This window comes from Ostrea edulis, chromosome 3, assembly GCF_947568905.1.
Source record: "Ostrea edulis chromosome 3, xbOstEdul1.1, whole genome shotgun sequence".
Taxonomy (NCBI): Eukaryota; Metazoa; Mollusca; class Bivalvia; order Ostreida; family Ostreidae; genus Ostrea; species Ostrea edulis.
This window is the reverse complement of record NC_079166.1, coordinates 92,813,414-92,825,998: the sequence shown is the minus strand read 5'-3', so window position 1 is coordinate 92,825,998 and position 12,585 is coordinate 92,813,414. Positions and strand designations below refer to the sequence as shown.

The window sequence follows — 12,585 nt, the reverse complement described above, 5'->3', positions numbered from 1 at the left end:
ATATATATATATATATATATATATATATATATATATATATAGTGTAAATATATATCCCGATATTTTAAAGACAAAAGATAGTTCTTATTTTTATCATAACTCTGAATTATTAATTTAATTCATAACACTTTGTTAATTTTGCAGTATTTTTTCACTCTCTTATAATGTAAAATAAGAATAATTAAAGAAGGGGGATGTAACGTATATGCATTGTATATATCAAACTCTGAGATTATCCCTGTTTACCGCACACACTGATAACCACGTGTTTGCATACTCTTTAATAACATGTACTCGGCATTCTGAAATAAAGTGATGTAGAGACAAGACGCATTCTGTTATACTGTACTACTTTACAAGCGCCATCTTGTGTAAACATGACTATATTTCGGTATCACGGGGTTTCGGTACCGGACGTTTCGGCACCGCAACATTTCGGAACAAGTGTTGTATTCACGTATATGTAGGGATTCTAAAAATCATTGTTATTTTATTCCTTTAGATCTGGTATATGTATTTCCAAATTTATAATTGAAATTTTATTGTTTTATTTAATGTTGATCTGTAGGGAAAGCATTTTTACACGTGATATCAACTTTGATACCTCTTGTCTGTTTCACGATCGCAGTGGAAATTGAATTCTATCAGGTACCAAATTTATGGTCAGATATTGGGATTGCGTTTCTTTGATTTGGTTATGCTTGTACTCCCATAAGCAATACAAAATAGAGAGTTGGGAAAACACGGACCCCTAAATAGACTAGAGGTGGGACTCCAGGCGCGCATCCAGAATTTTTTTCCAGGGGGGGGGGGGGGACCTTTTCACAAAATCGAACCCGTGATATAACTCATTTTTCTTATAAATCGTTATACTGTAATTTTTTTTTTATATCTTTGCAAATTCTAGGGGGGGGGGGGGGGGGGGGGGGGCTAGATCCGCGCATGGACCCGATGTCTAGGGGGAGTAAGCATCCCATGACGACCGACCACACCCGCCGTTAGCCCTATAACTTGATCAGGTAAACGGAATAATATGCTATCAATTCAATTGAATATAATTTCTCTGATATCAACATCTAGATGTACGTTGTATGTACGACTATTAGAAATAGTGTTGATGACGGTATCATTTTAAAAATAGAAATGGCAACAAAGCAAAGTAGCATAAGTAGAGGAAGACCCCGCCCCCAAGTGAACTCAAAGTTTTACTTGTCCGAATGAAAAACTTAGTTGTCTGAAATATTTTAAGACTCTAAAAAGCCTGTCAACCATAAATTCTAATTATCTTAATTATCTCTCTCTGTCAATTGGTGATACAGTACGATCTACTAGAATGGGCCTTTGCTATAATCTGACGATTCGGTAAAGAAAACAACACTATATGAAGTTGGGTTTAACTTTCTAATATTTTATGTTCATCAAGCTTAACACAATTACCATAATAATCACATTTCCTACTAAAAATATCACTTGCCCCATCGGGCAAGCGTATATGGAGTTTCACTTGTCCGAACTGGGTTTTCACTTGCCTCGGGCAATCGGACAACCGTTGATGTCATTCCCTGCTACATCAGCATGTCAGTTTACTTTCGGAAGGTCGGTGGAGACCAGGTATATTGCATCTGGGTTTTCTCTTCCACCAATAAAATCTGGGCGCCAACAGATAACTGAAAAATTGTTGAGTGTGGCGGAAAACATCAAAACAAAACATTTCTCTATTGCAGGCAAATCTGCCAGAACTTGTCAGGATGCAGGGCCGTAAATTAACCTTCAATTTGGAGGAGGCAGGAAATTAGGCATTTTGTGCACACTGAACACGTTTCGTGCAAAATCCTTGATTCTAGGGCCTTCTAAGATGTTACTTGACTAACTCATTCTAAAAGAAAGATTTGGAATGCTTTTTAAGGGAGGTATCATGTTCTTAGTTATTGGAAACAACATAAATTCTAATGAATTTTAAATTTTATTTTTTTTGGCTCAAAAGTTGGAGGAGGCAGCTGCCTCCTCCGCCTCCATGTAATTTACGGCCCTGGGTTGTCTGTATACTTATGTTTATGTCGAGTTTTTACTTTCATTTTAGATATAAGGAATTACAGATAGTTTGTTGGGTATGCGGGCATTTTCACAAGTCAAGGGTTATTGATTCGTTACCTCGCACTAACGAATCAATAACCCTTGACTTGTGAAGATGGGTATGCGGGGTGATTTTAACTAAGTCTAAATATGTTGTACTTCACCTACACTACAGTTGGTAAGGGATTAATGAGTGAAAAAAAAAAAATTCTGAGAGAAACATAAAACAAAGAAACAAACAAATCATTTTTTTTTTTTTTTTACTATTGTTTGTTTATAAGCTGTGTTACTCCGAATTCGACAATTCTTCACTCTTAAGGAGGCGTCACGAGCTGTCCTAGAGGAACTGCTACAGATTCTGGTCATTAAATGGCGCTTTCGTCTGATTGAAACCTCATGAAGTATCAAGCCACTTTGTATGTGAAATGTTCAATTTTGTAAGAAAAAAGAAATTTGGCTAGCAAATACCTTTTTTGTTGAATTTCGGGAATTAAAAGGAGTCCTTGTAATGGGACAAACGTCCGCCCCGGTTTTTCTTTGTTTTTTTTGTTTTGTTTTTTTTCCTGAGCACATTAAGATTATAAGGCAGGCTCCCTACAAAACACGTTATATCCGGCCAATGTTAGTTTCCTTCAAATTCTCCTTTCTACCTAAACATGATAACAATGACCACATATATCGCTCTGTTCTATTATCCTTTTTATTGATTTTTTATTTAAGTAACACAGTTACAACGTAAAACATTTTAACCAATCACCGTACTCTACCCAACCTTGCGAGGTTTGTATTGTACATGTATATCTGACAAACGGCTTCTTAGATTAAGTTCCGAGTAACATCACCCAATATTTACCTTATAGAGGCCAAGCTAACTAGATTAACCTTGTCCCGCGCAGTGTGAATGTCAGAATGGAGTCTGGGTCTAATCAAACACTCTATCACCCCCCCCCCCCCGATTATTATTCACATCAATAACTCCTTCCCCGATTATTATTCACATCAATAACCCCTCCCCTGATAATCATTCATATAATAAGCCTGCCTCAAAGTTCATCTGTGACGAACTATCTTTTTAACCAATGAAAGCGTTTCTTTCGGTTGTTCTGGAAGTCAATGCACTCAACTATTCAAGAAATATGTACCAGTTTTTATTTCACCATTTGGGTATTTTGAAGAGCTCAGTGCTTGCTATGATGGCCACCTCAGCAGATTTAAGTAGGCTGTTACTTTTGGAGTCAGTGTCACTCTGAGCATTTCTTTTGTAATCATCAGCGGCCCGAGTGTTTCTTTTGTAATGGTTGTCAGTCTGAACATTTCCCGTGAACACATTCCCGCCGTTATCCGTCTCCTCGGACTGTTTCGGACTTTTACCGGATTTTTGGTTTGATGACCTTACTGCATTAACAATGACCCCAGTGACGACAGCGATAATCTATTGAACAGAAAAAAATGTATTTAATCTTTAACTGTAAAACAGTTATTATTTGTATCAGAGTTTCTATTCTTATATTTCTATCAAATGAACCCTAGCGCAAACATCCGTTCTTCCAAGGACCCCATTGGAAACAAGACTTCGAACTTTCATGGGTTATCCTTGGTATGCATGTATGTTGGTATGTATGCATATACCAAATAAACACTTATTTTACTTCTCCTAGGTGGGGGGGGGGGGTGAGATATTATATATGAATAGTATTTCATTCATGTATATATATAGAAAATATGTACATAAGATTAGACAGCAGGTATAATGCCGACATAAACCTCTCCATAGGTGTTAGAATATGTATGGTTTATCTTATCTTTTTCGATGAACACAAAGATCCTGTTACACTCATTTTATATTGATCAATTTATTGTGTTGGTATATAGTGTATCTTAGTGACAACATGGCTTACATACACAACCATATATAGCATACACACAGACAGGATCTAACCGTCATTGAGTCTGGTCACAGTCACTATTTATCAAAGTCTGGAATAAGAGATGATATATCGTTCACCTATATGAATATTCTTCTTAAGCAATGCAACGAACTTCACTTGATCACAATCTGAGGCCGGTAAGTGCGGTGATCTCTCTCTCTCTCTCTCTCTCTCTCTCTCTCTCTCTCGCTCTCTCTCTCTCCCCCTCTCTCTCTCTCTCTTAAATTTACTATCTTGGTGTAACATATTGGTAGAATAAGCAAAATAATAAAGAAATATTAAAATCAATCATGAAAACAATGTATAATCTTACTCAATCGCGAACTAACGTAAATTTATCTTGTGTGTATGTTGTTCAATCGTGTTACTGCGTGATTTACAGATAACGCTAAACGTAATATTCAATACAACCACCTTTCTCGTTATTCAGGTTCATTACAGAAATTTTAACAATTACCTCAATCAAAATATAAACTGATGCTGCCAAACACAAATCAAAGGACCATCCCCGTGACAACTCCGTGTAATCTGTTACAATGAGCATACACCCGGCAAATCCCAGAATTCCTGTCGGTACATATAAGAAAAAAGAACAATAAATAAAAAATAAAAATTTCTAACACAGCAAATCCCATAATTTCTGTCAGTAAATATAAAGAAAAAGACCACCACCTCCCCCCCCCCCAATAAATAAATAAGAAAAGAAAAGACTCACATACAACAAGAACGAGTCAAACACGTGTCAAATCGTCATTTCATGTTTCCCGAATAATCTCTAAAACACCAAGCGTAGTCACTTGTAAGAAAAGAAAAACCACTAAGAAATACCTATCTAATTATAAATACCTTAAAGTGCGTAAAATGTCAATAAGTTAATGAAACATAACAGCTGAAAATCACATGATTTTGACTTATCTCTGTAACACACAAGTTCTTTTCACCTTTTATTCACAGTTGTAGTGTAATGTGATCAATCAATGACAGTGCTCCTATAAACATAAATAAATAAAAACACATTATAATTTGTTCTAGTGACTTAACCAATGTACAAGATTTGCTTGACCTCAATCATATATACAAACATATTTCCTTTGCAAGGATTCATATGTAGTACATGTATTATAAACATGCATAATTAGCAACATGAACAAATAGCAATTGCAAATACGCAAAGTTCACAAACCTAAACAAGGCACGCAATATCCGGCCCAAAAAAATGGCCACCACGACAGGTCAAGGTCAACGTAATACACTGATCACCTACATTTAGACCTATTAATAAAATAAACACTGTAAATATACTGAAACACCCATATAACTCAAACACCGTTGTGTCACCGAAGTACATGTATGTAAAACTCAATTATATTCTCCCATTAAGTATAAATAGAAAACATTAAGCTACAAACTAGTTCTCAATTCTATATGTCTGATTAAAGCAAATGCTAAATATTGAATTCTGCTTCCTAACAGCATTGTTTAGCAAAGAATCTCTTACAATACCTTGCACACGATATAGTGAATCTATGCACTCAAAATATTCACTGACAAATTATTGTGTACTTGAAAATGACAAATATATCACCAAAAACTTACACAACATCAGACACGTCTTTGTTGTTCTGTATCTCGTGCAAAAATACCGCCAATAGCAGGTTCTATTATTACACACACTGACCAATCACTGACCGTCTTCATAAGTGTGAAAAATATTACACGAAATTATTTTAACTCAACAAGAGATACTTTTACCCAAAATTAATAGAATATAATACTCTTCAAAGTCAATTATAATTAATTTTACAATAATAATCAGACACACAGAATACCAAAAATATCTACGTAGTTGCAGAGTCTCAATGGCGCAGAGGTTAATGCCTATCGTCCATCACACGCGACCATCTCTCGGCACCTGGTTCGAATCCCATCTGATACAACTTATTTCTTTTTTTTTATTTATAAAAAATGTTCTCCCCTTACAAATCTCCCAACTTTTTATCATTGCTTACCACAGCAATGGGAAAATTTACTTCAACTCTAAAAATATGTAAACATTGACATCAAAATAAATTTTAAAAATATATACAATATTTCTTTCTGCACAAGACACTCTAAACTATGTCTCTATTCTGACTTTGTTTAGTCCAAGAATCACTAAGGGTTGCGCTTAATGTAACACCAAGATTCACATTAGCATCACTAAGTTCCTTAAAGTTTGAATTCTGGACCGAAATCTGATTACAAGAGTTTGACGACACGACACTTTGCGGTAATTTAAACGGATTGGAATGTTTTCCAGCCGTTGTTCGTTTACTCCGGCGCGGCTGTTTTGGTTCAACGAACTCTTCGTCTGATTTGCGATGACTCGACGACTCCTCAGCCTGGATCACTTCTTGTATTTGTTCTGGAATGTAATCACTATCTGAATCCTCCGTCTCAGAATCATCACTACTAGCGGTCACTTTTTCATCGGTGTCTAAAATTTCCTTCCTAGTGATGTTTTTTATTAGACCAGATCCATCCGCGAGTTGAATAGAATACACATTATCACCAAGATATTTCACAACTTTATACGGAGTGGAACACCACGTGTCTTGTATCTTGTTGCGTCCAAGAACTCTGTTGTTCCTTAGAACTCGGGTTCCTATCGGAATAAATGAATCTGTAGCCTTTTTGTTCCTCTGTTTGTTCCTTTGTTCAGCCGATTTCCTCAAGTTAGCGGATGAACACTCGTAGACTTCACACATCCTCTTTTTGTGGCTCTCTAACCAATCATCAAAGGATACAGGTACGTTAGCATCACTACTTGACGAATTCCTGGTTCCAAGGAGGAAGTCCACCGGTAAGACAGGTTCTCGACCAAAGAACAAGAAATGTGGAGAGTATCCCGTAGATGAGTACACTGTGGAGTTGTATATATAAACCAACTCTGGAAGATACTCCGGCCATCTCTGTTTTCTTTCAGGTGGTAACGTTTTTAAGCGATCATGCATGGTGCGATTGAATCGCTCACATTGTCCGTTGCCTTCAGGGTGATAAGGCGTTGTGCGTGATTTTTCTATATGATAAAAATTACACAGTTCTCGGACAACAGAACTTTCAACGTTTCGTCCCTGGTCGCTATGTATACGTGCTGGAACGCCAAACTTGACAAACCAGTCTTTAACAAGGATTTTTGCCACATTTGTTGCTTTTTGATAAATATGTCCGTCATAATTAACACGTTTTCACGTCCATCTGACGACCTTTCCAACACTGTGAAATCAATAGCGAGAATTTCTAAGGGTTTGTATGCCATAAGATTGCTGACTGGGGGGTTAATGGCAGGAAGGGGAGCCTTCCCTATCAAACATCTCTCACAGGACTTGCACCATTTTTGAACATCTTGTAGCATGCTTGGCCAGAAACATCTTTTCTTTAGCAATGAATATGTCTTTTCAATGCCTTGGTGTCCCGCATGATTGTGAACACTCTGTAGAACTTTTTGTTTAAGAACTTCCGGAAGCAAAAGCTGATTCTGTTCTCCTGTTTCATTCTGAATTTTCCTGAATATCACAGAGTTCTCAAAAAATAGTCTGTCTCTTTGATTAAGTAGTTTCCTGACACTTTTGTGCTCCTGTTTCAATTCATAAACTGACGGTTTATCGTCTCGATCCATCCAATAACGCACTCTACTTAAGACCGGATCATGTTCCTGAAGTGCCGCAATGTCTGTTGGGATAAATTCAGGTAATGTAGCTGTCGCACACACGGAACGCAACTGAACGTTAGCTGCTTCTTCACCAATATAGTTCATGCTTCCCTTTAACACCTCCAATGATGTACTCTGCGTAATCCTGTTTAGTGTATCCACAACACTTTCTATCTCCGATGAAAAAGGTCGTCGACTCAGAGCATCCGCATTTCGATTGACCCTTCCAGAACGGTATTTCACCGAGAAGTTGAACTGAACCAATTCTCCGATCCAGCGCATTGTAGTTGCGTCGACACGCTGCTTGGCTTTGTGGATATAACTTAACGGATTATTGTCAGTATACACAATACATTTCGATCCAAGAAGGTAGTCCCGAAATTTTTCGCTAACTGACCACTTGAGTGCTAATAATTCCAGTTTCATAGAACTATATTTCTCCATGTTTTTCTCTGCTTTTCTGAGTGATCTTGATGCGTAGGCAATCACTACTTTACCATTTGGTGTCTCTTGCGACAAAACGGCTCCAAGACCTTCAAGACTAGCGTCCGTCTCCAAGATGAATTCTCGAGTGAAATCAGGAAATCCCAACACTGGTGCAGACGTAAGTTTCTCTTTCAATGTTTCGAATGCCCGAGTACACTCTTCAGTCCATAGTGCTTGAAATTGTTCGGATTTCAGTTTGGTGTTTTTCGGTTTAGACAATAAAGAATGGAGAGGAGATGCGATACTGGCAAATCCCTGTACAAACTTACGATAATAACTAGCCAGTCCAAGGAATGAACGTAGTTGTTTTTCGGTGACTGGAATGGGCCATGATCGGATTACTGCTGTTGTATCTGGGTCGGTTGCAACACCGTTCTCGGACACAATATGTCCTAAGAACCTAACCTCCTTCTGGAAGAAATGACACTTTGACATTTTCACTTTAAGTCCATGTAACTTAAGTTTGGTAAACACTTTGTCCAGTCTAAGAATGTGTTCTTCTATAGTCCGTGAAAATACCAAAATGTCATCTAAATACAGTACAAGAATATCAAAGTTTTCATCACCGAGACACGCTTCCATCAGTCTTTGGAACATTGCCGGACTGTTACACAAACCGAACGGCATTCTCACATACTCAAACAGTCCTCCAGTTCCTACTCGGAATGCGGTCTTTGGAATATCCTCAGTTTTGACGGCCACTTGATGATATCCTTGTATTAGATCTATGCTGCTGAAGTATTTGGCTCCATTCAACACATCTAATGCTTCTTCTATCCTCGGTAAAGGGTATGCATCCTTTATCGTTTTCGTATTGAGAGCTCTATAATCTACACAGAGTCTGATACTATTGTCCTTTTTTCTAACTATCACCACAGGCGATGCGTAAGGACTGATGCTCTTTCGGATTATTCCTTGATTTAGTAAGTTTTCTATGTGTTGTTTCACTTCCACTATCTGATTTGGTGGTATCCTACGATGAGGAATTTTTACTGGTTGATCGTCTGTCAAGGTAATAGGATGAGTGACAGTTTGTATATATCCTAAGTCTTCGTCAGTTTTGGCGAAAACATCATGATGTTTGACAAACAGTTCACGTAGTTTATCCTTTTGTTCTGTTGTGAATGTTTCATGTCCCACATCCAAGTCAGATAAAATGTTTTCAACATCAAATGAATCTGTATAAGGCGACGTAGAAACTCTACGGATGTTGATTTCAGATTTCTCAATGTCAATAACATATTCATCCTCTGTGGATTTCAAAATATCAACAAGGTGTAACGTACCGATGCGACTTTATGGTTGAATCCAAACGTCTTCATGCCCAATGTTTATTATCCTAACAGGAATTCTTCCATTGCCAACAATACCAAGAGTGTCTATCACCATGACGTTTCTCGGCAGAGATCCATTTTCTGCAGTGACAGCCTGTACAACTGCAGTGTAGGGTTCGTTCCGCTTGTTTTGTCTTGTATATCCCATGACAACTTTCATCGAATTAGCGGGAATTCTAACACACTCTGTACCAGCAACTTTAACAAGTCCAATTTTTACAGAGTTTTCCTTGTCGGCTAAAGTTAAGACAGACATGACATTATTCCATACTGGGTTATCCATTAACGAACAAGAATGTTCTGAAGTTCTGATGTTCTTTAACACATTACATCCTAATATCACTTGAATAGCATTTGGGTCTTTTGTCACAGTTTCAACTAACATGCCCACGTTACTGAACACACTGTCTTGTATTTTTAGAGTCACTTCTATATATCCTAAATACGGAATTTGCTCCTGATTCGCGGCAGTAAGTCGTAAAAACTTGGTAGTGTCCATTATACTAGTTTTCTGTAGAAACTGATTATAAAATAGTTCTGAGACTGTTGACACCTCTGCTCCTGTATCCAATAAACAGTCAACACTATGTCCATTTATTTCCACTGATGTCACCGGACAGTCCCTGACTGCATTTTGAATTTTATTTTTAATGTTGTCTGTTGAGCCTTTGTCCTGACCCTCCACTATACGGCTCGCTACTGTGGGGGATTTCCGTTTGGGTCACTCTTCGGTTTGCTCTTTTTATTGGGAGGACTGGGACAGTCACGAGCAAAGTGTCCTTTACCAGTACACGTATAACAAACAATGTCCTTGTTGTTCCCTTTGCCTCGTCCTCGTCCATTCGGGCTAGAATATGGTTTTTTTTCGTTCACCTTCTCTAGTGTGTTTTGTAATGCGTTAATTTGTTCCTGTTGTTTTTCAAGCATAAGTTGTTGTTTTTGCAAAAGTTCCTTCCATGCGTCTGTGCGTTCTGTTGACACTGATGCTGAAGCACACACTTTTCGCTCTTTCGGGGGGTTGTCATCTACCCATTTCAACATACCCAAACGAAATTCTTGAAATGGAATAGGTCCTTTTTCAACTACGATCTTTCTAAGTTCTTGACCGACTGTTCTGTCTTTGATTCCATCTATGAAACGTTCGGTTATATTAATGTCCAAAATTTGCATTTTCTTGTCGACTCGTCTGTTGATTCGTTCCATCATCTGCAGTAGTACACGCGAGTAATTTTCAAGCGTTTCACTGTCTTTTTGATCCCGTTGGTAGAATTTCTGTAGTAATTGTGAAACAGTATCTTTAGTGACGAAAATTTGTTCTAAAATGTTTAAGATTTCCTCGCCGGTTTTCCGTTGCTCTATAGGAAGTAAGCGGACTTCTGTTTTTGCACTACCAGCCAAATGGTCCATCACAAAAATCTGCATGACCGTCTTTGGCTGTTGTTGCTCTTACGTGTTCCCTCATTTCGGTTATCCAGTCGTTGACATCCGGATCTGTATCTTTCTCAGGACGTCCCCTGAATTTTTGAAATTTCCTCTCACTTTTCACATACACAACTGGTGCAGGTTTCTCTCTAGACTCCTTCTCCTCGTAAGATTTTAATTTTTTCTGAAGTTGGTGCAACTCCTTCTTCATATCCAGATTTGCCTGATGTCCCTGTGTCTCCCTGGCTTCTAAGGCCTTAACTTTGTCAACGAGGCCTTGGATGAGCTGCTCCATGACTCGTCGAGTATTGCACACTGTCACACGAACACTAAATCGAAGTGAATCCTGTCCACGACGCCATTTGTAACACACAAGTTCTTTCCACCTTTTATTCACAGTTGTAGTGTAATGTGATCAATCAATGATGAATCAATGAATGAATCAATGACAGTGCTCCTATAAATATAGATAAATAAAAACACATTATAATTTGTTCTAGTGACTTAACCAATGTACAAGATTTGCTTGACCTCAATCATATATACAAACATATTTCCTTTGCAAGGATTCATATGTAGTACATGTATTATAAACATGCATAATTAGCAACATGAACAAATAGCAATTGCAAATACGCAAAGTTCACAAACCTAAACAAGGCACGCAATATCCGGCCCAAAAAAATGGCCACCACGACAGGTCAAGGTCAACGTAATACACTGATCACCTACATTTAGACCTATTAATAAAATAAACACTGTAAATATACTGAAACACCCATATAACTCAAACACCGTTGTGTCACCGAAGTACATGTATGTAAAACTCAATTATATTCTCCCATTAAGTATAAATAGAAAACATTAAGCTACAAACTAGTTCTCAATTCTATATGTATGTCTGATTAAAGCAAATGCTAAATATTGAATTCTGCTTCCTAACAGCATTGTTTAGCAAAGAATCTCTTACAATACCTTGCACACGATATAGTGAATCTATGCACTCAAAATATTCACTGACAAATTATTGTGTACTTGAAAATGACAAATATATCACCAAAAACTTACACAACATCAGACACGTCTTTGTTGTTCTGTATCTCGTGCAAAAATACCGCCAATAGCAGGTTCTATTATTACACACACTGACCAATCACTGACCGTCTTCATAAGTGTGAAAAATATTACACGAAATTATTTTAACTCAACAAGAGATACTTTTACCCAAAGTTAATAGAATATAATACTCTTCAAAGTCAATTATATTTAATTTTACAATAATAATCAGACACACAGAATACCAAAAATATCTACGTAGTTGCAGAGTCTCAATGGCGCAGAGGTTAATGCCTATCGTCCATCACACGCGACCTTCTCTCGGCACCCGGTTCGAATCCCATCTGATACAACTTATTTCTTTTTTTTTTATTTATAAAAAATGTTCTCCCCTTACATCTCCATATTTGGTAACGATTCCCGTGTTTGAACGATGGTAAGGGGAAATAGTCCAAGATGGACAAAATCTAATCTAAAACAAGTAATCGTATAATATACATGTAGTTTAGCGCTATTTATTATGCCCAATTAAGAAGAAAGGGGGGTCTATATTTTTAACAATACTAACAATGCGGCGAAATAAGTCACGGAGTAC

At 37.5% G+C, this 12,585-nt stretch overlaps 1 protein-coding gene and 2 long non-coding RNA genes across 3 annotated transcripts; all 3 read right to left on the bottom strand.

Annotated features, from left to right (window-relative positions):
* Positions 1-3,170: 3,170 nt before the first annotated feature.
* On the bottom strand, positions 3,171-5,894 carry LOC130053020 (uncharacterized). Its single transcript, XR_008801455.1, has 3 exons — positions 5,598-5,894; positions 4,459-5,273; positions 3,171-3,505 (listed from the first exon to the last, which is right to left on the bottom strand). It is a non-coding gene; the product is annotated as an uncharacterized LOC130053020 (long non-coding RNA).
* A 4,314-nt stretch (positions 5,895-10,208) lies between these two features.
* On the bottom strand, positions 10,209-11,229 carry LOC130053687 (uncharacterized). Its single transcript, XM_056161088.1, has 2 exons — positions 10,963-11,229; positions 10,209-10,784 (listed from the first exon to the last, which is right to left on the bottom strand). The coding sequence occupies exons 1-2, from the start codon at positions 11,227-11,229 to the stop codon at positions 10,209-10,211; spliced, it is 843 nt and encodes a 280-aa protein (XP_056017063.1).
* A 90-nt stretch (positions 11,230-11,319) lies between these two features.
* On the bottom strand, positions 11,320-12,154 carry LOC130053017 (uncharacterized). The gene is made up of 2 exons (XR_008801451.1): positions 12,003-12,154; positions 11,320-11,674 (listed from the first exon to the last, which is right to left on the bottom strand). It is a non-coding gene; the product is annotated as an uncharacterized LOC130053017 (long non-coding RNA).
* Between the last annotated feature and the right edge of the window lie 431 nt (positions 12,155-12,585).